Below are 22,546 nucleotides of genomic sequence, written 5' to 3'. Positions count from 1 at the left end.
GCGTTGTCGCAGCAACGATTCCCGAACGGGACTAGCGCCACCTGTCTCCCCGACTTTCGCTCCGTTGCTGCCTCAGGCGACGAGCAAATTATCCGCATCGCCTTATTGCAACTCGACCGACTCTCCTCAACTTCATCTCCTATACCGTGTTTGAAGTACAAAACCACGGCCTCTCTCACAATGAATCCCACACGCCTCCGCGTTCGCTTACCACAGCATACGTCACTACAAATACACCCGCCAACACCTCGCCTCTCACAACGTCCAGCCCTCCGACAATCACTCCCACCAACCTCCCAAAGACCGCAATCGCACGCATACAGCACCCGCACCGACTCTCTCCCGAAAATCATCCAACCGTCCTTCTGGGCCTCTCTCCTTCCCAAATCCTTCCGCATCCGATCTTCACAATCGTCCTCCGCCTCGGAGTCAAAATCGCGAGAATGGAACCCCGCTTCCTTCTACATCATTATCTTCATCCTGATCGGGTCGCAAGCGATTCGGATGATTGCGCTGAAGAACGAGTACACCGGGTACGTGCGCAGTACGGACGCGAAGATCCGGCTGCTGAGGGAGGTTATTGGGAAGGTACAGAGGGGGGAGGAGGTTGATGTGAAGAAGTTGCTGGGAACGGGCGAGGAAAGGGTTGAGAGGGAGTGGGATGAGGGTTGGTTTTCCCTTTTCTTATTTCCTCCTCTCCTTTCACAATCTCTTGATACCGAGCGGGTTTGGCTTAGTTTGACCGGTGTGACTGACCTATGTTTTGTTTCGTATAGTCCTGAGAGAAATCGAGCGCGAGGATTCATTGTGGCATCAAAAGCAGAAGAAGGATGAGGAAGACGCGGCTGAGAAGGCGAAGGCTGATAGACGTGCGCAGTTGCAGGAACAGGCGGGTAAGGATCCTGCTGTACCTGCGGTAGACGCGACGGACGAGTCAACGGCGAAGGATAACCAAGCGAAACGGAAAGTCAGCTTCTTCTAGGCTTGACGTTGCCCCAACTTAAGCGTTGGCGTCTACACAAATAATCGGCTCGGCATCGACTATGCAGTCTGACTGGGCTGGGTTCAATATAGACGACTGGCTCTAGGCATACGGCCTATCTCGTTGGTAGACTACGCTTCGCAGATACAGTATGCTGCGACAGTATTGATTTGCGAATGGTATATTTTCGCATATACTGTAACTATATTCACCCTTTCTACATATGTACATTACTCATCTAGACGATACCACTGGGTCTGAAACCAATTTCAAATCAAGAAGTTCAAAAGTCCCTTCGCCCAGTAATATATATAGCACACCAGAACACATAAAATTTTGATACTAATTAGATATCTACCCACGAAGGTTAGCTGCAAGTTTGAAACAAAGGGGAATACAATAGATAAATAGCAAAATGAATGTACACGCAGGGCAGACATGCAGACAATCCCAAAATGAACCAAAACATGCAATTCGTCACAAGCCAACAAAACTCAAGTCTGACCAGTATATCGGTATATTTCACGAAAATAACAAGCCAGTTTCTAACCAATCATGCACGCATCAATAGTCAAAGTAAACCAATGTGTAAGTAGTATGGTAAGGTATGGTATGGTGGTATGTTTGTGGGTGGTGACTCTCTCCCTCTCCCAGTCTATCTGCTTTTGATACATAGTGAGATGTGAACCCAGCAGCCCTAGTCTGTCTCTTGGCTATAAGAGAAGAGAAAAAGACCGCAAGAACCAAACACGGCGCGGGTAGAGGTGTGTGTATGTATAAGAAAAAGGAAATGTATTTTCGATCCAATCCAATCCAATCCCAGATGAGAAAAGAAATCAACGCATCGCTAGTAAATCACAAAATCTCTCTTTCTCTCTTCCGAAAAGTTCATCTATTGGCTTGTGGGCCGGATCAACTTAGGCCACCGCTGGGTATCGGGGATGGGAATACGGCCGATGTTCTCGTCGAGGTCGAGGATGAGTTTCAAGGCGTTCCTTGATCGCAGGTAAGGGAGGGGCTCTTTGGCGACGGGTACACCGACACCGGGCTCAACCTGGCCGGTAGGAGAGACCTCCTGGGTGCCGGGCATTGGGAGCCACTTCTGGAGGACTTCGTAGGCGGCGAGAGTGAAACCGAACTGTGGTGATGAACGCAGGATACGAGCGGGACCACCCTTGAAGAAGGCCTTGAAACCCTCGTCCTTCAATATTGATGCTGCGCAGTGGCGCAGACCGGTGTAGGCCTTCTCGCCCTTGCGAGCTTCGACCTGGAGACGGGTCTTGATCACGTCGCAGGGCGTTGTAAGGTAGGCGGCGGGCATACCGGCAATCGCACCGGCGGTGAGGAGCTGGACGACGCCGAGCTTGTGCGTTCGGGATTCTCCGAAGAAGTCGGTTTTAAGGTGGGAGTATGTAGGGAAGTAGATGGCGGAGAACGGGACATCACGGAGCAAACAGGCGCTGGCACCCTTGTACAAACCGACCAGACCCAAGTTCTTGACGATCCAAAGCGCGGAGCGGCGAGGAGCTCCCTCGACGTTCTTAGCGATCTCACCCTGAACCTGCAGGCGAATCTTGACGATTTCCAAGGGGTTGGTAAAAACCTGGGTTGTTAGCAGCCATTAATTACCAACCAGTGGATGTGTACTTACAACTTGACAAGCACCAGCGGTACCACCAGAAATAACCTCCTGGTAGGGCTTGATCTTGCCATTGTCTTTGTTCGAGAAGAATCCACGAGCAAGGTCATTGACAGTCAGCTTGATAGCCTTCTCGGGAGCGACACCGATCAGCTGAGGAATAACACCCGAGTAAAGACCCGTGAAACCCTCATTGCGAATAACTTTCCGGGCGCAGTCTATCGAGTTATTGTACAATCTCTCACCGACACGGCTCGAGCGCTGATTTTGCATACGTGTCTTGACAAGATCAATGGGATAGACCATGAAAGCACCAAAGGCACCCGCAAGACTGCCAAGCGCAAAGTGGTGAGCAGACTCGAGAACACCGTGAAGCACGGACTTCGTCGTATCAGCAGCCTTGTGCGCAGCACCAGTCGCAGTAGTGATGGCCTGTCCAGCAGCTGCGACAGGAATGCGCCACGACGCATCAATGACCTTGGAAAAGTCCTTTTGCGAGAGACGCCCAGAGGGCGCATCGAGACCGGCAAAGTGGAACAGGATATCAGCTTCCATAGGAGTGAAGAGGGAGAATCGCGTAAGGCGAGCGGCGGCATTCAGGAAATCGGAACGCGTAATCTTGCCATCGTCGCTCTTGTCTGTGGCCTCGCGAATAACCAAGTCGATCATGTCCATCTCGCGCATCACGTTTTGGAACGCACGAACGGTAGCATACGAGATCTTGGTTCCCGCGGAGATGTTGCACAGACTCGGGAGGTTTTCCAGCACATAGTCCGACAGCTTGTGCTTGGAGGTCTCCAGGATGATACGCTGGAAATCTTCCGGATTGATGTAGCCGTCGCCATCCTTGTCGAACACGTGGAAGGCCTGACGGATGCGCTCCCCTTGCAAGCCTCTCAGCATTTGCGCGAATTGGGGGTATGTCATGTCGTGTCGGGTCTTGGTCTTTCCAGTGTACAGAGCTGCCCACTCGGAGTTCCAGTCAAAAGGTATGCTCTCCTTTGTTTTGTTCTCGTTGTATAGCTTTTGGAAGGTCTCCCACTTGACGGTGCCGGTCCCATCGGTATCGAAGAGGCGGAAGGCAATCTCGTACTCGGCATCGGGCTTCGCGAGCAGGTTCTCGAAGGTAGCCCATTCGTGGATGTTGATTCGGCCGGACCGGCGGGCATCCGCGACTCTGAAAAGGATTCCATAGTGTTCACGTTTGATCTTGTGCTATTCAAAGAAAAAAAATTAGGTCAATTGAGGTCCAATGAAGTGTATGACACATCGGGAGGAAAACTCACGTAGTCCTCGTGCTTGGGAGCGATGGCCTCGACAAAGTCAGGCTCGGTCATGTACAGCTCGCCGGTTTCGGCATCCTTGCGAGCATGCTTGAGGAAGTTGGCCTTGACCTGCCTGGACAGGTTGGGCTCGTCGACATTGGTGCCGACCAAGGACTCTTTGACGGCTTCCTTGACGCTTGTCATGGCGGGAGCAGGGCGCGAGAGAGCAAAAAGTCTATCCTCTATGCAAGACAGAACACAAACGGTCTAGAGAAGCAAACAATAAGAATAGCAACGGCCGACCCAGCAAGGAAGAAGAATAGAAACGGGAAGGGAAGGGGTTGGAGTTGCGAGTCGCGAGGGAAGCGGACTGTGGAGAAGGGAAATTATAGACGGAGGGATAAAAATGGAGAGAGATCGTCAATTGACAATCAGTCCCGACTGATAATCTACAGGCCTCAAGGAGAATTTTATCAGGTGATTGGCAGCATCAAAAAATTAATATTTGTCGCCAATGGAATCTACGTGGCACATTGCTTTTTTCTGGCAATAACACAGTCAGCCTGCCCGCGATAAAAATCTGTTCTTTGCCCCTTGCCAAAATACGCGGATAATGGCGCTGGCCGCCCTACCAGCGGGCGAGCCAAATCTCGATCCAATCCCTACAGGTGCATGTGCCGTACCAAAGAACTGCGACGCCAGAGCAGGGCCAGAGCCAGGGAAGCCTGGCAGGCGAGCCAGACCGGCATCGGATTCTCCCTGTGGTCACGAGCTCACCGCCCCTCGATATTACCCGGAACCCCATAATAAATAAATAGCTCGGACTTGAAGCCGATGCACATGACAGGCTGCATATTACAATACACAAATACACATACACTCACCAACTTTCCATCTACAATTCATTCACCAGCTCATACTAGTAGACTCCCAGTCATACACCTCAAGTCTACTTCTGTCTCCTTCTCCCATTACTTATTTATCATCCAAGTACAGGTCGAGCCCCGTAATCCCGGTGTGCAACTCACCGGCCACTCCAAGCCATCCATGCATTTCCTCCACTAGCAAGGTACCAATGCACTCGCTTCTCCGCACAACTACGGCAAACTCCGGAACCGCATGAGGGGGAATTTCCTCCCCTTCTCCTCTCACAGTTGGAGACCGGAGCTCTCGCATCGGGTCCCTCCTCTGAAACTTCTCACCGAGCCGACTTCTGGTCTAGCCTGCGAAAATGACGTACCCGCTCGCTAAAGTACGTACTGGACCTTCGTCCTGGCCCTCGAAGCCAAGCCCTTGTCGCTCCAGTCACTAGACTCACTAATGTATGCACGCACGCATCTGCCTGGGAAATCGCCACGGCTGAGTTCCGTCCCGATGGTGGTGCGTATTCTTACTGGAATCGGATCGGGTGTCCCCCGGGCGTGCTCTCGGAGACTCGGATGGAGGCTCGTGCAGTCTGGAGTAGAACTTGGGGTTTGCGCGTTATCTTGATACATCATATGCCTGGTGTCGTCTAACCTGTCCAAAATTTGGTTCGGACTTTCACAATACGAACACTGCGAAATGTTGACTGCCTCGGTGAAACGTGGTTCTCGTGCTCGTTCCTGTCCAAGCACGTGATCATGTATCGGATCAAGAGTCAAGCCACCCAGGTTCTATCTCAGTTTGACTGAAAAAATACTTCGATCGGGATGTTATGGCGAAATACTCAATCGCAAAATCCCGGCTTGCTTGGCCAGGTGGTTCTAGTTTGCTACGAGGAGTAACCGCCGGGAAAAGGAATCCGTCACCATGCCTGGGCGCTTACATATCGGGTCAACCCATATCCGATACAAATATCCAACGTAATATTGATAGCCAGCTAAGTATACACATTCAAAACTCTACGGCTTCTCCAACCGCAGCAGTCTGAACAGCAGTCTCTCCACGGGCAAAAGACCCAACATGACATAGTTGAACCGGTACGCAACAAGCACCACGCACGCCCCAACCACCGCATCGAGAATGAAATGGTTAGCTGTCGCGACGATTGTGAACGCCATGAGTACAGGCCACAGAGGTGCAATGACCCTAAAGTACCAGTGCGGGCTGAACCTGACCAGACACAACGCGATGAACATCGAGTTGCCGAAATGCAGCGAGGGCATTGCAGCGATGGTGAGCTGGAACTTATTCTGCGTCCAGGCGGAGCCGCCATCGTTACTATGCAACACATCGATGAAACCGTACTCTTCCGGAAGGAGACGGGGCGGCGAGCACCGCCATAGGGTTATAATAGCAAAGGCGATGACATTCTCAAAGGCCAGCGCGCGGCGGATAGCTTGGAACTTGTCGCGCTTCATGAAGGTGTAACTGTAGGCGAAGAATGCCACGCCCAGCATTATATGCGAGTAGTATACACGGGCCAAAAAGGGCATGAGCCAGGGCGCTTTCGTGAGGACGAATTGCTGCACCGCCAACTCGGCATCAATATGGATAGTGTTTTCCAGCGCAAGGATCTGAAGGGCATGGTGCTCGGCTCTGTCGAAGATGGAGTCGTGCCCGCTGATAGCTCTTGCTGAGATTGCACGTAGACCCTGATAGATCTGGAGTCGTCGTTAGGAGTGTACCAGCCTTCATCGAGAACAACATACCCAGTATATAAGCAGCCAGTACCATATCTCTATCAGGAAGGGAAAGCGGGCAAGGATTCGCGACTGGACTGTGCGACTGTTCTCAGCTGATCGAATGTAACCATCCTCCTCTATCGGTTTTGGATCATTTGGATCCGGGAGCAAGGGAGATTCAACGGTAGGAGCGTCTGATGGGCTGACGGCAGGACGACGGCGACGGCGGTTGTAGAGGGCAGTAGCGGTAAAGATAATAACGATGCCTAGCGCAGCAACATATCAGTATCTGTATACTCAAGACACAAACATCGAGGATAAGACAGACCACCAGGCTCGATGAAGTTCTTGAATACCCCCATCGTACAGGAATACGGGATAGCCGGAAAGATGGTATGCACACCCAAGGTGCTGAAATGGGAAAGAATAAGATTAGCCGCTGGTCGACGGAGCCAGAAAGGATCAAAGAATGACAAGGCAGCTTGCGAGGGAGCAGAAGTTATAAGGAGAAAACGAGAATGGACACTGAGAGGCAGAGGACGCAGCTGCCGTCATCACGGCTGCACAGTCCCGTCCGGTTGTCCTCCTGTGCCTGACCAGGAATCCCGGTTGCTTTGTCTGTTTCGGGTGTCAGTGGAGATGGTGGTGCAGTACATATCTGTGTCATCTACAGGTCTGTTCATAATACTACAAAAAGTATATAAGGCATATATGTACTACTTCTGAGAACAATCCAGTCTCCCCCATATGAGCATAGCACAATACCGGTATACCAGGAAGAAATGCACCAGTGCACCTGGCAGAGACAAGTCAAACGACCAGTTGCCAAATCAGACAGTCGACACAAAGAATTGGCAGATCGACGCTAACAGCTGGCAGCGTCTGATCCGGGCCCTCCCGAACCCGGATGCTTCGAGTACTTTGCATTAATCTATCTACCCATTCTCGTAATCTGTGCAACCACTCTGCCATCCCACCCGCTCAGCCTCGCCCTGTGTGCCATGAAGCAATTGGTGGACGAGTTAAACTTAGAAAAAGGTTCGCCCCTTGAAAACGGGTTGTTGTTGTTTTGCCTCAGGCTGAGAGAGAGAGAGAGAGAGGGAGTGCCCTGGCTGAGGGGTTGGGCGAGAATGGAACAAGGTTGCTGCACAAAGTTAGGCCCTCGCATAGTTATTACTGGTAAACACATTCCTACGATATTTCTGCGGATTCAAGTCTTCATAAGATACCTCGCCTTCCTACCTACTCTAAACCTAGGTACTCCAGTTACTACTTACTACTTACTACTTACATTTATTTTGCTTTTTTTGTGCTTCTGCATGCTAGAGAAATACTCTGCACTTCAACGCCAATTCATGCAAATGCCTCACAAACTATATACCTTTTATCCCAAGCCCTGTATATTCATTCATGAGAGTCCGTGCGTGAGAGGTGAATTCAGTTGAGGATGGCAGGGAATGGGCCGCCGATAGAGAGAGAGAGAAAGAAAGGGGGGGCGTAAACATCAGTCGTCAAATCAAACCGAGGGGATATCTAAGAAGATGAAACATATTGGAATGGAATGGATGTTGGGAAATAAACCAAGAGAAGTGGGAATCGAGAAAAAAAAATGAAGAATGAAAACTGAGAAAGGGGGACATGGTTATGCAGAGATGACGAGAATGTTCATGCGCTCAATCGTTGGATAAATGACTGCGCGTGGGTTAGCATATATATATACCATCTTCTTGGATTTGTGAAAACGTACCGGAAAGAACTGCCGGAAGCTCCTCAGATCCAGCCGGCTCAGTGTCCCCACATACTCCTCTACCAGGTCTGCACCCATACCCATACCAGGCAACTCCCGGTCCCGGAGATACTCGATATACTCCATACCCGTCTTCCCGTAGATGATCCGTTGCATGCCTCCCGCCTCCGCGAGGACCTGTTTCGCCTGCGCGTCTTTCGAGTTGAAGGACGGGTTCGCTGGGAGGGCCCAGCAGAGCGGAGAGAACCGCGTGATCATGAACTGTCCGAAGCCTGGGAGTGCGACCTGCGTTGCGGGGGCTCCGTTCGAAGCTTCTGGTGCGATATCCGGACCACCCCAGGAGCTTCCCATCTTTGCTAGCACATTGAATGCCATCTTAGCAGTCATGAAGTCGTCAACGTCCTTGGCAAAATGCTCGATCGTCGTAATGACAGTGTCAAACATGGGTTGGTTGCCTGTTAGATATTATTAGTGCATGTTAGACCAAATTTACTTTTGTGGAAACTCACGTTCGCTGATTATCACAGCGCCCAGGTCATTGTTTAGCACTGCCAGCAGGAAGTTCAAGTACTCCCGCTTCAACTCCGCAACGTGGATCTCATCATCAGTGCCAGAAGCTGGATCAGCAATCCCGCTGAACACCCGTTGTAGGAAAGGTGTCAACAAGGCATCAAGGATGTTGTATATTTCACCCTTAAAGCCGAAGATAACTTGGTCGAGCAGACGCAGGAACAGCGCCATCTCGTCCCGCGTCGACGTCTGGGTGAGCAGACCATCGATCCATCTTGGGAGCTGGGGAAGGATCCGGGATCCGAGGACACCAATCAGCCGGGAGAAAGCAAAACGGGAAGCGGTTCGGACATTGAATGATCCCTTGAGAGACTCTAGAGCAACGAGGGTCGCTTCTGAAACCTGGGAAAACGCTTCGGACACTTCGGGTGCAGGGAGCTGAGAAGGGGAACTGGTTCCGGGCATCCAGTCCGAGAACCCTCTGGCCAATGTACCAAGTGCCATGATGTCGTGGTGTATTTGGAGCACGGCTCGCTCGTCGCCTGATTTGGCAGGACCTAAGTTCTTCTCCATGTCGACAAAGACGGGTGTCAACACGGACTGTGCGTAGAGCACCTGTTGGTCCGCAGGGATGGTGGGGATGGAGCAGATGATTCCAACAGCTTCATATAGGTACAGCTGGCTGTTGAAGACGGCATCGGCAGACCCTTCGTGGTCCTCCGACGACATCTCGTCTCCGTCAGAGCCCTCAGAGGGCAGCTCGGCCTGGATGACTAGCAAGTCACGCAATGCCTCTACTACAGTCTCGGCAACATTACCGATGTAGGCCCGCAGCTGCTTCGCTAAGCGTTGGAACAAGTACCAGGCTCTGGTCTTGACCTTCTTCATTGGGTGGCGTGCAAGTTGAAGGAAGCTCTCCAAAACGCTGGGGATCAATTGGGTGTGGAGTTGGAAGAAGGAACTGTAGCGAACAACAATCTCCATATACTGTAACTGGGTCGCTGGGTGGGTGAAGGATCGGATATCCGACTCGACCATGCGCTGCATCAGCTCAACTAGCCTCTCCGCAGATGGATTGTTAGGCTGTCCCTTGCTGTAAAGACTGCCACCTTTGGTAGCGGATTCTCCGAAGAGGAACATTTCATGCAGTGCAAGGTCCAAATCCCTCCAGTCTAGCTGAGCCCCAGGCTGGCGCATGCTCTCAAAGGTGGCCGCCACGAGTTCCGAGACTGCTTCCATGTAAAGTCTCTCGTCAATAGTCGCGACAATCTGCTGCAGGGTTCCGAGTCGTTTGCGGAGCTCCTGGAATTCAGCCTCGTCGGTCTGATCATCGTCGTCGCCCCAGGAGGCAGTCTCGTCGTATCGCATCTTGGAGATAATCGCCTTCAGGACTGGGAGGAGGATGGATGAGTTTTGAGAGGCGAGCTCAGGGTTGAGTTTGGCGACCTTCCGCAGATACGAGAGCAAGTCACTGACGCACGGAATGACAGTCGAGCAGACTTCGTCATACTCGTCGGAGAAGTACCGCAGAATGTGAGGAAGAAAGACCAGCAACAGCCCGTTGGCTTTCTCTTTGCACGGTGCGGAAACAGTCTCCTGCTCCAAAGCCCGCACGATATCCGCCACCGTAGTATTGACCAGTTTCGCAACCGTTTCGGCGAGATCGGTGTCGTATTTGGACGTGAACCGGTTGGCGTAGAGAGGCGCACTGGACGAGATCTGGGAAATCACACTATCAAGGTTCAAGAATGCAATCATATCAATCTTGTCCTCCGGCTTCATCTTCTTGCCGACGATCTCCGTGAAAACATCCACGGCCGCATCCCTCACCTTATCCTCTCCCTCGCGGAGGTCTGCTTTCTGCGCCCGCCCGAGCTGCTGGAATAGTAGGTCGAGCATCGTTTGGTTCACCACCAGCCCGATGTCGATCCAGCTCACCCAGCTTCCAACAGCCTTGAGCGACATCTCAATAATCTGGTCATCGCCATCCACCCACTGGGACAGAATCTCCTGCCACGAGTTGGCAATCTTCTGCATATCTCTGACCCGGATCAAATCCTTCAGTGCATTCGCCCGGTCCTGCTCGGTGCGAGACCGTGACACCAGCACATCACCAATCTCATCATGAATCGAGTTGATCACGCGGAGGTAGAACACAATACCCAGCGGGTTGTCCCGTGTGGTGCTGGACGGCGATTTGTGCGTGAGGGCAAGAATATCATCGAAGAAGGACTCCCACCCGTTGCCGTACAGTGCGGAGAAGAGGAAGGTAATGGTCTGCGCAATTTTGTTCTGAATACTAGCCGGGTCCGGGTTCGAGTTCTCACGGCCGTAGACCTGGCGCAGGTACCCCAGTATACTATCCCGGACGTACCCAAGCGCCTGGGCATCAATGAGGCCCGCCTGGGCAGCGCTGTTGACAACCTCTAACGACACATGGCGGACGATGCCAGACTGGGGCGGGTCCTTGGTGAAGAGGGCGAGGCAGACCTGCCAGCCTGAGGGGTCGGAGCGGAGCTGGTTGATGTATTCGAAGGCTTGAGCTTTCAGGCTGGCATCGGAGTTAGGGTTCGGGTCCCCGGCGATTTCTATGGCCTTTGCTACCTAGTAGATTGCGAATCAGTCAGGATGGTTGCAGGGCATCTTGTGGTGCAAGAAAAAAAAATATATCGACATGCGTCACAGCCAAGGAGGGGCACACGAGGGGAAGATCGGGGGGCGGCGGGGGTCAAAACATGGGATATTTTTATTTCCTTGGCTTCAATTGTCTTGCAAGGGGGTGTTCTTCTTCTGGAGAACCAAGAGACGGTTTCCCGGCGAAGACTGCGAGTGCTTACCTGCTCTTCCATCGTCGACCGGCCGGGCTGCCTGGACAGTCTGCGGGACTCCGAAAGCGAAAAAATATCACGAGGGGCAAGAATCAAGCGTATTTAGAGAGAAATTCAAGATATCGGCAAACGGTCATATCATTTGAAAGACGGAAAGGCCTATCGGAGCATGACTTGCGTGTCTGTCTGGGCAAAGGAGCAATACAGGAGGGCTGCAGTAAATTTGAAGGTGATTGAAACTTGAAGGTGAGGGCCGGTGACGGTTGGGCGGTGTTTTCGGCACCTTTGCGTTAACCAACAGGGCCCAGGCCAGCAAGAAACGGGAAATTCTCCTTGCAGACGGGGCGGGCTGCTTGCGAGGGGCTCAAAGATTCAGGTTTATGTTTATTTCATGGATTCCTGCCGTGGGAAATGGGATATGGATTTTTTCTCGAATTTTCCCGATTTTGTGTGTTGCAGGGTCCGACCGAAAGGGGAATGTCGCGGCCTTGTGGTTCAGGCACCAATTTGTATAAACAGATCTACCAAGATAAAGAACAAATCTATTGCCACATAACATTTCACGAATTGGCGCACAATATTATACCCGCCATTTCCACGCAGATCCCAGCGTCGCCTCGATGCGTACCCAGAGACAGGCCATGGTCGCCGTCATCAGCAACACCCCCACCACTATCCCCGCCCTTTCGTATATGTATGATGAAGTGAGGGCACCAGAGCTTGGAATCAACATACCTATCAGGGGGGTCCCAATAAGTGCGCCCATTCCACGGATTAGATACAAGGCGCCGTTGACACTGGTAAAGTGTTGCACTCCAAAGAGCTCGATCAGGGACGCCGGAAAGAGGGATATATACGCACTGGCGAACGCGCCGTAAAGAATAGTGAAGACAATGAAAAGGCCGTCAGCACTCGACTTGGACACATCGGCTTTATGGAACATAGACGGGATCCAGAAGGCGAAAACGGCGACAGCGCTCAGCAGCGTCGTCACAAACAACGCATTGATGCGCCCATACCTGTCAGCGCCGTAGCCAATAGCAATGCGGGCGATGAAGTTCGAGGCATTGTTTAGAGTGATGAAGTTGGCTGCTGTGGTGGAATTGTAGCCGAGTGTGTTCGCGTATGCAGCGTAGAAGAACAACGGCGTTGAATATCCTGCCGACTGTAGGAAACAACCCAGTGCCTGTGCCACAAACCGTTTCGAGCGCGCGACTCGGAAGTTGACCACCGGCGCTTGGATCCAGGCAGTTCGTCGTCGAAGACCCTGAGTCTGGAGACGGACTTGGTCATGGAACTTGGGCTCCCAGCCAAGGGCGTATCCGGCAACAGAGACGAGTGCCAGGGAGATGCAACCAGATATCCGCAGCGCGTTCCGAAAGCCAAGATGAGTGATCATGGCACGAAGAGCAGGAGGCCAGATCATGCCTCCAACTGCAGAGCCGGAGATGATCACACCCATCGCCAGGCCGCGGCGCTTGTCGAACCAGGTTGGCGCAACGCTCATCGTCGGGACATACGACAAGGATGTCCCAATCCCCAGCAATACTCCTTGGGTCAAAGCAAAGTGCCAGAGCGCCCTCCCAAAGCTCGATAAGATATAAGCGATGCCGAAGATCCAGCCTCCGGCGATGATCACAGCCTGTGGCGAGTATATTTTGGACCAGTGCATGGCAAACGGGCCGCCCATGGACATCAACGCGATGGCCAGGATCCCCACCAGATTTATGAGAGCAGTCGAGCTCCCAGTGAATGGGGTGCCTTCGGCACGAGCCATCTCTTCGTAAAGAGATTGGTATACACCGTAGGAGAAGACAAAAGCACATGTCGTGAACATCACCGAAAAGCCGGCAAATACGACCAGCGCATACTGCCTAGAACAGCATCAGCCGACAGGGTTCCATTGAAAGCTTGTTTTACTCACCTGGTGGGATGGTCTTGCTCCGCTTCGCCATTTTGCGGGGGCGAATCCTGGGGACGCTCATCGTCCCTGTTAGCCAGCTCAACATCAGTCCCCATGCTGAAACCCAGGGCGCATGATCCCAAATTGACTGACTCAATATATGAATTGATGGATGGAATGGGTCCACTGCTCGGGGCAAGAAACCACGTTAAAAGATGGTGCTTCGGATAAAGAATTAGGAGTTGCTGGCGTCATCCCGTCGGAGCAGACTAACTTATCCACATGGAGTATATACAATGATATAGAGCCACGTCTTGCAGAGTATCGAAGTCTGCCATTATTTATTGAAAGCCAAGGTCTGATAATACAAACATATTTCATATTCACACAACGGATTTTCCTGGGCAGCTCCACTTCACTACTCTAGTGCTATACAGCACCCCGTCGAGTACGGACCTACACAGTGGAAAGGCAGCTCGCAGGAGAACAAAACATGCCGATCCAATGCATTTTGTAGACAACCGTTCAAGGTCTATAATAGACAATTTGCCGACGTATGGGTCAACAGAAGCCATCGCCGCGGAGACCGCGGAGGCCACGGAGGCCACGAAGTACGTGGAGCCGACCAGGGGTATACTTAACTATACAATTTTCCCCATACGTACAAATTCTCCCAAGAAAATAGCAACTTGAATATACTCCAGAATGTCTCAATTCCCAACTCCCATCACAATCTTAATCACCGGAGCTGCCGGGGGCCTTGGCCGGGTCATCGCAGAGGCATTCCTCACCAAGGGCGCCAACGTTGCCATCTGCGACGTCAACAAGGACCGTCTGGCCGAGACATCGTCGGCATGGACTCAAGAGTACCAGGGCAGGTTCATAGCGCAACAAGCAGACGTCTCATCTGCATCCGACATCGAAAGCCTGGTCCAGGCGACCACCAACAAATTCGGCCGTCTGGACATCCTCATCAACAACGCCGGAGTCCTGGACGCCTTTGACCCGGCCGGCAGCTGTGCACGCGAGACATGGGATCGAGTCCTCAACGTCAATTTGACCGGTCCCTACGTCTGCACCCAGGCAGCTGTAGGCGCCATGCAAGCGCAGTCACCACCCGGCGGAACAATCATCAACATGGGCTCCAATGCCTCCGTCTGCGGCACGAACGGCGGACTGGCGTATACAGTATCGAAGCATGGCGTGTTAGGGCTCACGAGAAACACGGCTGCGTTCTATCTCGAGCACGGAATCACTTGCACTATGCTTCAGCTGGGTGGTCTGGCGACGACGAACATCCTCGACTCTCTCTCGACGGGGGTGAATCAGGAGGGGCTGGGAATGGTCGAGAAGCATACGCCGGGGTTCAAGGCTGGATTCAACGATGTTCCCCTTGAGGATGTTGCGAAGTTCTGTGTTCTATTGGCTGATCGTGAGCTGGCGAAGACGATGAATGGAGCGGCTGTTCCGTTTAACAGAAACTGGCCTGCAGGGGTTTAACCATCATGCCCTTCTAGGGCTATTGTATAGACTTTTTTTAGCCCGCGCGATATTGTAAAAAATAAATAGGTCTCTTCGCAAATTTCCCCACGGATATTGCCTGTGATTGTTTCCTCCACTTGGCATCCAATCAAGCACCAATTATGCAACCCTGCATGCAGCTTCGGCACTTCTCTTTCCTGAGTCAGTCGGGTATTTCGACGTGGACAGTCTGTTGGCCTGCAACAGGTTAATGAACTTGAATCGGAGAGCATGCAAGTAGCCTGGACTGGATAGTGCTCTGTGAAACACTAACTGGAAACAGTATGTGCAAGTGTCCAGATCTGCAGGACGGATCGTCCCCATACAAAACTCGGTAACTCCGGGCCAGCTCCTCGGATTCCTATTCGGGTTCAACGCTCGGTCGATCCATGATCATGGAATCGTTTTTAAAGAATCAATAGACCTGGCTTTTGGTCGCCGGCACCATTATTGGCAAGATGGCGTTGGCCGCACTCATCTCAGGAGCTGATGGGCCTCTTCTTTACCCCGTCATACTGGTCCTCGCTGGCACTCTTACTCTCATATTCTCCCTCGCCACCTCCGGGCCCAAGCTTCACAGCAGTTTCCCAATAGCGGGGCTGGAGTCTGGATGGTTTGGACGGCTGGAGAAAGCGCGCCGGAGCTGGCTGCATCGGAGCAAGGAGATCGTCAACGAGGGCCTGACAAAGTTCCCAGGATGCTTCCAGGTCGTCACGGCATCGGGCCCTAAGCTTGTACTTCCGGGCGAGTTTGCTGATGAGATTCGGAATAATCCCCATCTCAGCTTCCAGCAGGCTGTTTCAAAGGTATGGTTTACTATTGCAGACTCGTATTAGTTCACTCAATGCTAACCCTATCCTCAGGAATTCTTCGGCACGTTGCCCGGGTTTGAGCCCTTTGGTACACATGGTGCAGCAGAAATCGGAGTCGAGATTGTGAGAGGAAGACTCACTCAGTCACTGAGTCGGTTACTGTCTGCATCCGATATCTATCCAGGTATGCTAACCCTAAGCAGACTTCATCACCGAAGCCCTAGCACAAGAAACCGCCGCAGCCCTCAAGGCTCTATGCGGGCAACCAAAAGGTACGCTCCCATGGTCAATAGACATAGTTCCAAAACTAACAACGGCTGGTTTACCGCAGAATGGACAGAAATCCAGTACAAGGACATGCTCCGCCAGCTGGTCGCCCAAGTCTCAGCACGCATCTTCATCGGCCCAGAGCTATCATCCAACAAGGACTGGCTCGACGTGAGCGTAAACTACGCAACACAGGCATTTTGCGCTGCTGAGGCCCTGCGCCGCTGGCACCCGGCCCTCCGCCCATTCGTCCACTGGGTTCTCCCTGAATGCCGCAAGCTAAGGAGTGAACTAACCCGAGCCAGACAGATCCTAGCACCTGTCGTTCGCAAGCGCCAGGAACAAAATCGTCTGGCGAGAGAAGCGGGCGGGGATTTTTCTTCGAAAGTAGCAGATACCGTGGGCTGGATGGACGAGGTAGCCAACGGGAGGGCATACGATGCGGGTATATTGCAGCTCGGCCTCTCGCTTGCGGCTATACATACGACATCAGAGCTTGTTAGTGGGATCATTGCGGATCTCTGCTCTCATCCTGAGTGGTTTGGGCCTCTACGTGAAGAGATGGCGTCTATGATCAAGGCTCATGGATGGACGAAGAAGGCGCTGCATGAAATGAAGCTGACGGACAGTATGATGAAAGAGTCCCAGCGACACCATTGTGGGGATATCGGTGAGTTTTCTACCATAAAACAGACTTAAACAGTGCTGAGTCTGCGTCCGCTTATAGGATCAATGCACCGCGTAGCCACACAACCCATAAAACTCTCCAACGGCAGCACAATCCCAAAAAACACGTCTATAATGGTTGCCCTCAACAAAATGAAAATCATATCCTCAAACAACAACAACATCAACAATATTAATAGCAGTGATCCAGCCTACAACCCCCGCCGTTTCCTTGACCTGCGTAAACAGCCCGGCCAAACAACAAAATGGCAGTTTGTGACGACCTCTGCAGACCATCTCGCTTTTGGACACGGCAGGCACTCCTGTCCGGGACGGTTCTTTGCTGCGAACGAAATCAAGGTTATTTTGACTTATCTTTTGCTTCGGTTTGAGTGGAGGTTTATGGCTGAGATTCCGAGGTCGGATATAAACCATGCCAGTGGAGTCGGTACGAATCCGAATGCGAAGGCGTTTATTAGGGTTAGAGACCAGGATGTCTTGATTTGATGGGATCTAATGTGATGAATTATGACTTATGGCTGAAAAGCGAGTAGCTAGCTAATGGTGTTGTAGCGGAGGTAGACAGGTGTATAGAAATCAGCAAGACATTTTATCATTTTATTGTGCTCATAGATATCGCGCTCATAAACATATCTATAAAGTAGGAAGAAGAAGGCCGCCATTCATTCATTGAATATCATACTTCTCACGCTCTCTTCTTCTTCTCCTGCTCCAAAACTTGCTTTTCCATCTTCTCAAATCCCTCGACAGCCTTCCCATACAACTCAAACGGCTCCTTCTGGTACCCATCCGCAATTTTCTCAATAAACTCCTCCTCATGCCATCGCTGCCCGATCAGATCCTCAAAGGTCTGTCCGTTGGTCCTCTCAATCGCCCAAACAGCCTTATACGCGGCGCCCAACGCACATGCGTTATCGCCAATCTCAAGCTTATACACACCCTCGCTGCCACCTAGAATCTCACCGGCGATCTTGGCAATGGTCTTGTTCTTGGACCCGCCGCCGACGAGGTATACCCTGCGCGGCTGGGCCGGGATTCCGCCACCGGGGCTGGATGTGAGCCCGCGGGAGCGGAGACGGAGGGAAAGGAGCTGGCTCTCGATGATTGCGCGTGCCTCGTCGAGGGGCTTGTCCCAGCCCTGCTCGGTTTCTGTGAGAGCTCCTGAGGACGGGTCGTAGGTGAAGCGCCACTGGCCGGAATGTATGTTAGGGACGATCTCGGGGCGGGGGAAGAAGAGTCCCATTTTCATGGGGTCTGATGGGGATTTCTGGCCTAGGGGCGAGGTGTCGAGGGCGACGGAGTCGAAGTTGACCCATGGGTTTGAGGGGTTAGGGTCCTTTTTGAAGACGTTGACTGCGTCGCGGATTTGTTCGCGCGCAAGTCCGCCGTTCTTGTAGCAGAGCATGAACATGTAGAGGCCTGCTGTTGTAGGGTGGTTGAAGAAGTGGGTTGCAGGGTCGGCTTTGTAGCTGGGAGTGGACATGAGGAAGGTGGTTGAGGTACCTAGGGAGACCATTGCATCGGATGGTCGTAGGGGTAAGGCAAGAATAGTGGCGGGGTTGTCACCTGTGGATGGGACGACAGTGCACTCGGGACTGAAGCCATATCGGTCGATGTAATAACGGTGCACCTTGCCCAGGTCAATGCCTCCGTCTTCAGGGACATCGCCGAGCTTGCGCTTGAGGTCGTCGACGCCATGCGGACCAGCGCAGAGCTTCAGGATCTCCTCATCATATGCACCTTTGTGGATGTTCCACAAGTTCATACCGCAGACATCAGAAATGTCAAAGGGCGCAACATGGCCAAGGAACAGCGACGCAATGAAAGACGAAACCAGCGAGATCCTAGACGTCTTCTTATACACGTCTGGGTACTTCCTCTGGAATCGCAAGATCTGGGGCCCCGTAAATCTCTACAAGACACAATCGTCAGCAACCAACCAACAAGCAATCCCACCAAGGGAACTTACGTGGTGCGCCTTACTTCCCGTCACCTCAGCCAACTTCTCCTGGCTCCCCAGGAACCCATCAAACTCATCACATTCCTTCTGGGTACTCGAGTCCTGCCAATTGGGACTAAACGGATGCGAAAAGGCATCGGCAAGCTGCTCCTCCAGCCCGCGCTTCGAGTCCAGTCCATTCAGCAACTTCTCCGCATTCTCCCCCCAGTAAACACTGCCATGCTGCTGACCTGCGCCGCTGATTCCACGCACAAGGCTAAAATCAAGGCCCTGCTTCTTCAGCCCGTTCAGCACGCTGTCCAGCGCCTGCAGCCAGAGCGCGACGGGAGCGAACACCTCGTGCTCGGCCTCGTTGGTCAGCACGCCCTTTTTTATGGGAAAGCCGTGCGAATCGGCATCGAAGTCGAAGATGGAGACATAGACAACCCGGAGGTCGGAGTTGACGACCAGACCCTTTAGTTGCTGGGTGGAGAGGTCGAAGCCGATGTAGAGCGGGCCTTTGGGGGCGGGGGAGGCCATTGTGGGTGAGTTTTGGGTGTCAAGAGTAAAACTGAGGTTGCGGTGTGCGAGAAAGGGAAATGGGAGCTTGGAGCTCCGCGGGTCGAGTCAGTCGAAAGGATTATTAGACGAGTCACGCAAAGTCTAGCTCTATTAATGACAGCACAAAAATAAAAGCAAGGAGGGAGTGGCGTCAAGTTTGTAAGGTGAAGGATGGTGGGATGGGGATAGCAGAAAGCTTTATAGCGGAGCACACAGCTCCATGACCTTTTTTTTTTTCTTTTCGGTCTCTTCAGGCAATAAAGCAAGCCAGCTCGCCGAATAAGAATTATTGGACGAGTGAATGTGGTCTCGAATCCGCCACCAGGGCTGGTGGTGCAGCTCTTCTCCATAGTACCGGACAGTCGCGGGGTGATCCTCGCTGATGTCACCCACCGGGAGACCCTTGAGGTAACTGCTACGTAACTCTTCCCTCCGAATCCTTAGGGGCCTGAGAGCTGCCAATGGCAGAGGTTATACAACATGGTCTTTGCGATGGTCTATCTAGGAAAATACCGAGTATGCAGGGTTGACGGCAATTAGCCGGTTAATTTAGATCATCGCGCAAGTCTGGATTCATCCACCGAATCCCCGCCGCAAAATCAACCGATTGAACCGCAGGCTGTCCCGGCTGCCCGGTTGAAGACAGGCTAACAAACGCCGCTACTGTCGCAGAGCCTTCTAGATCACGTCTAGTCTGTCAAATAGATTGAGCGATAGTATGTACATGTATAGCAACAGTGAACCTCGTGATCAGTTCTTGTACCCCGCAAACGCCATCTCTGAGCCCGTGGTTTGTTAGGGCTTAGGTTCCTCCTTAGAGTTCCTCTATCTATCCATGTAACCTGGCTTCATGCGTAATCCTAGTCTCTCCGGGTATCAAGCAAAAAAAAAAAAAAAAAAAAAGAAGAAGAAGAAGAAGAAGAAGAAGAAGAAGAAAAATATACAGCCATCCATTATCCAAAATAGGAGCGCTTATATGAAACATGAACCGGAAACCCCATGGCTAGCCCTTTGATGCTCCATTTCTAATTCAGCGTCTTTTCCGGGTGCCGTTCTCGTGCTCATGCTCATGCTTGTGGTCATGCTCATCCTCGTGATGGTGCGCCTCCTCCTCAACACCATCCTCGGGCTCCGGGTTGGCTTGGCTGATAACTTCCGGCGCAATGAACTCCTCGGAGAAGTCCAAACTCTCATGCTCGAGAGGAATAAACCGGACTTTGACTCGCTTGACCCCGCGAAGACTGGAGCCAATGGTGGCTCGGACTCTTTCTTCAATCTCGCGAGAGCGCTGGACCGACCACACACCAGGGACGGCTAATTCAACATCCATCAGGTAGTTCTGTCCTGACTTCATGCCTTGTACATTGCGGATCTTGACTGATCCGCCATCATTGACGGTGCTGAGTGCCTTGGCCGCAGCCTTCTGCACGGCGGTCTTGATTTCATCGTCCACAGTAGTGTCCGCTAACTCGAGGAGCGAGGTGCGAGTGTTTCCCCATCCAGCCTTGATGACCATCAACGAGATGAGCAGTCCGCCCACAGGGTCCAGCCAGGACGCGTCCCGGAAGAGGTACGTTCCGCCGATTGTGAACAGAGCGACAATACTTGTGAGGGAGTCGACGCGGTGGTGGATAGCGTTCGAGGCTAGGACGGACGACTTGCGCTCAGTTGCAACCTTCATTGCTGGGTAGGAAAACAATCCCGGTCAGCGCAATTTTCCAACATTTAAAAGGGGCAGGTAAAAAAAAAGAAAAAGGAAACACTCACTAGCATGATACAGCCACTCCTTCACAACAATGGAGCCAGCTGCAAGCCAAGCGGCATGAATACTCGGTCCAAGGGCGTCAACTCCATGACTGTGCGAGTGGCCGTGTCCCAGGTCCAAATGAGAAATCGCCTCTGCGGCCTCAGGGTAAAACTGATCCAGTAATACCTGTCCAGAATTCAACCCCATGAATACACCTCCGCAAAGTAGAAGTCCGCTCACACCCAGCGCACCAATGCTCTCGATCTTCCCGTACCCGTTCGGGAATCGTTCGCTGGGGGGCTTGAGCGACCACGCAACGGTACCCAGTGTGAGGAAGTCCGAGACCAAATCTGTAAGAGCATGGTAGGCATCGGCGATAAGAGCCTGCGAATGAAAGACATAGCCACCGATAAACTTCCCAATGGCCATTGCGAGATTCGCAACAAGACCCAGGCGCGTGATCCGGACGCCGGCGTCGTGTGTATTCGAAGAAGTCAGATAGGCGTTTCCATGGTGGTGGTGATGGTGGTGGTGGCCGTGACCACCATGGCCTCTCGTTTGCGTCGCCATGAGCGGAAGAGTGAGGCTGGGGGTTGTGGTGGGAGTTGTTGGGGTGGTCAATAGGGATAACGGCGGAAGAGGACGAAGGTGGACATTTGAAGGCAAAGGAGGGGGGCGGGCAGGGGAATATGAGCTTTTCACACGAAAGAGGGACGTGGCTGTGGTGCGTAGGACTCGAAACTGGGAGGGAGAACGCGCAAGTGCAGGACGAGGCAGCCGGGGTCTTGTTCTCAAGTTGGAACGGCGGACAAGGCCTGAAGCTGGTGCTGGGACTGCAGCTGGTGATGGATGGGCCCTGCACCACAGGGGCTGCGTCAGCGGCATTTCTCCCCGTCAACCACCACGCCCAACTTCGCTAACTGCTCCTAGCGGCAGGGCGGATCGCAGCGACTGCGTAAATGGCAGTGTCTGGTAATCAAACTAAAATTCGGCAGGCTCAGATTCGTCAGTAGATGACACAGTGGTGTTCCCCAGTCGATCGAACTGGCCCATCACAGCAGTCACAGGCGGTGCTCGGAGTACCTTGCGAAGAGGGTGTAGGAGCGAAGGAGGGGGAGGGTCGCAGGCGGAAGGGCCAGGGGTGCGAATTGAAATCAGATGAAGTTCACTGGTCCTCTACGAGTGTTGTATATGAATACGCCAGCTACTAACTCGGCTGAGACGAGCCGGTATGCGCTGACTGGCAACACTGGCTGCATTTGTCGGTTCGGGTGGGCTTTGTTTCTCCCGATCGGCTCCGCTGCTTTTTCTTATCTGATCGTTCTTATTGAGGTTATTTTGTAGTTTGCCTGCCTTACTACTGTATTCTATCTAATCCATTCTCTCGATCCCTGCTCTCTCTGGTCCGGCTGTTGAGCAGTTTGCCAGATCGGGTGTCAGGCCGATATGGACACACACGCGCAGCCTCTGACGACGCGCTGGCTGAGTCTCGGATTTGATGACGTGCCTCGGAATTACATGCGGGCTCTTCT

The 22,546-nt window shown here is 52.6% G+C and overlaps 9 protein-coding genes across 9 annotated transcripts; 3 read left to right on the top strand and 6 right to left on the bottom strand.

Annotated features, from left to right (window-relative positions):
• The first annotated feature begins 114 nt into the window (after positions 1-114).
• ASPVEDRAFT_46376 (DUF5321 domain-containing protein) lies at positions 115-1,246 on the top strand. Its single transcript, XM_040813535.1, has 2 exons — positions 115-667; positions 777-1,246. Exons 1-2 carry the CDS (start codon positions 181-183, stop codon positions 980-982), a joined length of 693 nt encoding a protein of 230 aa, XP_040672753.1. The 5' UTR covers positions 115-180; the 3' UTR covers positions 983-1,246.
• Positions 1,247-1,874: 628 nt separating this feature from the next.
• ASPVEDRAFT_141449 (citrin) lies at positions 1,875-4,090 on the bottom strand (the record flags this gene model as incomplete). Its single annotated transcript, XM_040807749.1, has 3 exons — positions 1,875-2,585; positions 2,634-3,836; positions 3,908-4,090. The coding sequence occupies 3 exons, from the start codon at positions 4,088-4,090 to the stop codon at positions 1,875-1,877; spliced, it is 2,097 nt and encodes a 698-aa protein (XP_040672752.1).
• Positions 4,091-5,360: 1,270 nt separating this feature from the next.
• Positions 5,361-7,173, bottom strand: ASPVEDRAFT_352289 (phosphatase PAP2 family protein). Its single transcript, XM_040810952.1, has 3 exons — positions 6,821-7,173; positions 6,520-6,758; positions 5,361-6,471 (listed from the first exon to the last, which is right to left on the bottom strand). The coding sequence occupies exons 1-3, from the start codon at positions 6,852-6,854 to the stop codon at positions 5,770-5,772; spliced, it is 975 nt and encodes a 324-aa protein (XP_040672751.1). The 5' UTR covers positions 6,855-7,173; the 3' UTR covers positions 5,361-5,769.
• Positions 7,174-8,157: 984 nt separating this feature from the next.
• Positions 8,158-11,598, bottom strand: ASPVEDRAFT_56496 (Ran GTPase-binding protein LOS1; the record flags this gene model as incomplete). Its single annotated transcript, XM_040815223.1, has 4 exons — positions 8,158-8,184; positions 8,240-8,694; positions 8,749-11,353; positions 11,587-11,598. The coding sequence occupies 4 exons, from the start codon at positions 11,596-11,598 to the stop codon at positions 8,158-8,160; spliced, it is 3,099 nt and encodes a 1,032-aa protein (XP_040672750.1).
• Positions 11,599-12,157: 559 nt separating this feature from the next.
• Positions 12,158-13,596, bottom strand: ASPVEDRAFT_33241 (putative MFS monocarboxylate transporter; the record flags this gene model as incomplete). The annotated part of the gene is made up of 2 exons (XM_040810706.1): positions 12,158-13,451; positions 13,502-13,596. The coding sequence occupies 2 exons, from the start codon at positions 13,594-13,596 to the stop codon at positions 12,158-12,160; spliced, it is 1,389 nt and encodes a 462-aa protein (XP_040672749.1).
• A 234-nt stretch (positions 13,597-13,830) lies between these two features.
• Positions 13,831-15,018, top strand: ASPVEDRAFT_46370 (SDR family oxidoreductase). Its single transcript, XM_040813534.1, has one exon. The coding sequence runs from the start codon at positions 14,186-14,188 to the stop codon at positions 14,978-14,980; it is 795 nt and encodes a 264-aa protein (XP_040672748.1). The 5' UTR covers positions 13,831-14,185; the 3' UTR covers positions 14,981-15,018.
• A 441-nt stretch (positions 15,019-15,459) lies between these two features.
• Positions 15,460-17,253, top strand: ASPVEDRAFT_56494 (cytochrome P450; the record flags this gene model as incomplete). The annotated part of the gene is made up of 5 exons (XM_040815222.1): positions 15,460-15,807; positions 15,865-15,964; positions 16,017-16,085; positions 16,145-16,750; positions 16,808-17,253. 5 exons carry the CDS (start codon positions 15,460-15,462, stop codon positions 17,251-17,253), a joined length of 1,569 nt encoding a protein of 522 aa, XP_040672747.1.
• A 199-nt stretch (positions 17,254-17,452) lies between these two features.
• Positions 17,453-19,246, bottom strand: ASPVEDRAFT_33238 (xylulokinase; the record flags this gene model as incomplete). The annotated part of the gene is made up of 2 exons (XM_040810705.1): positions 17,453-18,679; positions 18,737-19,246. The coding sequence occupies 2 exons, from the start codon at positions 19,244-19,246 to the stop codon at positions 17,453-17,455; spliced, it is 1,737 nt and encodes a 578-aa protein (XP_040672746.1).
• A 1,051-nt stretch (positions 19,247-20,297) lies between these two features.
• ASPVEDRAFT_141704 (cation diffusion facilitator family transporter) lies at positions 20,298-21,584 on the bottom strand (the record flags this gene model as incomplete). Its single annotated transcript, XM_040807774.1, has 2 exons — positions 20,298-20,950; positions 21,035-21,584. The coding sequence occupies 2 exons, from the start codon at positions 21,582-21,584 to the stop codon at positions 20,298-20,300; spliced, it is 1,203 nt and encodes a 400-aa protein (XP_040672745.1).
• Between the last annotated feature and the right edge of the window lie 962 nt (positions 21,585-22,546).

The sequence above is a fragment of the Aspergillus versicolor genome, assembly GCF_001890125.1.
Source record: "Aspergillus versicolor CBS 583.65 unplaced genomic scaffold ASPVEscaffold_12, whole genome shotgun sequence".
Lineage (NCBI taxonomy): Eukaryota > Fungi > Ascomycota > Eurotiomycetes > Eurotiales > Aspergillaceae > Aspergillus > Aspergillus versicolor.
This window is presented reverse-complemented; position numbering and strand designations above follow the sequence as displayed.

Bases quoted from the DNA above. Each gene is read 5' to 3' on its own strand.
- ASPVEDRAFT_46376 (XM_040813535.1), top strand. From the start codon at position 181: ATGAATCCCACACGCCTCCGCGTTCGCTTACCACAGCATACGTCACTA. The intron at 668-776 runs GTTGGTTTTCCC...TGTTTCGTATAG, and splicing joins TGAGAGGGAGTGGGATGAGG to TCCTGAGAGAAATCGAGCGC.
- ASPVEDRAFT_352289 (XM_040810952.1), bottom strand. From the start codon at position 6,854: ATGGGGGTATTCAAGAACTTCATCGAGCCTGGTG. The intron at 6,759-6,820 runs GTCTGTCTTATC...TTGCTGCGCTAG, and splicing joins GAACTTCATCGAGCCTGGTG to GCATCGTTATTATCTTTACC. The intron at 6,472-6,519 runs GTATGTTGTTCT...CGACGACTCCAG, and splicing joins ACTGGCTGCTTATATACTGG to ATCTATCAGGGTCTACGTGC.
- ASPVEDRAFT_46370 (XM_040813534.1), top strand. From the start codon at position 14,186: ATGTCTCAATTCCCAACTCCCATCACAATCTTAATCACCGGAGCTGCC.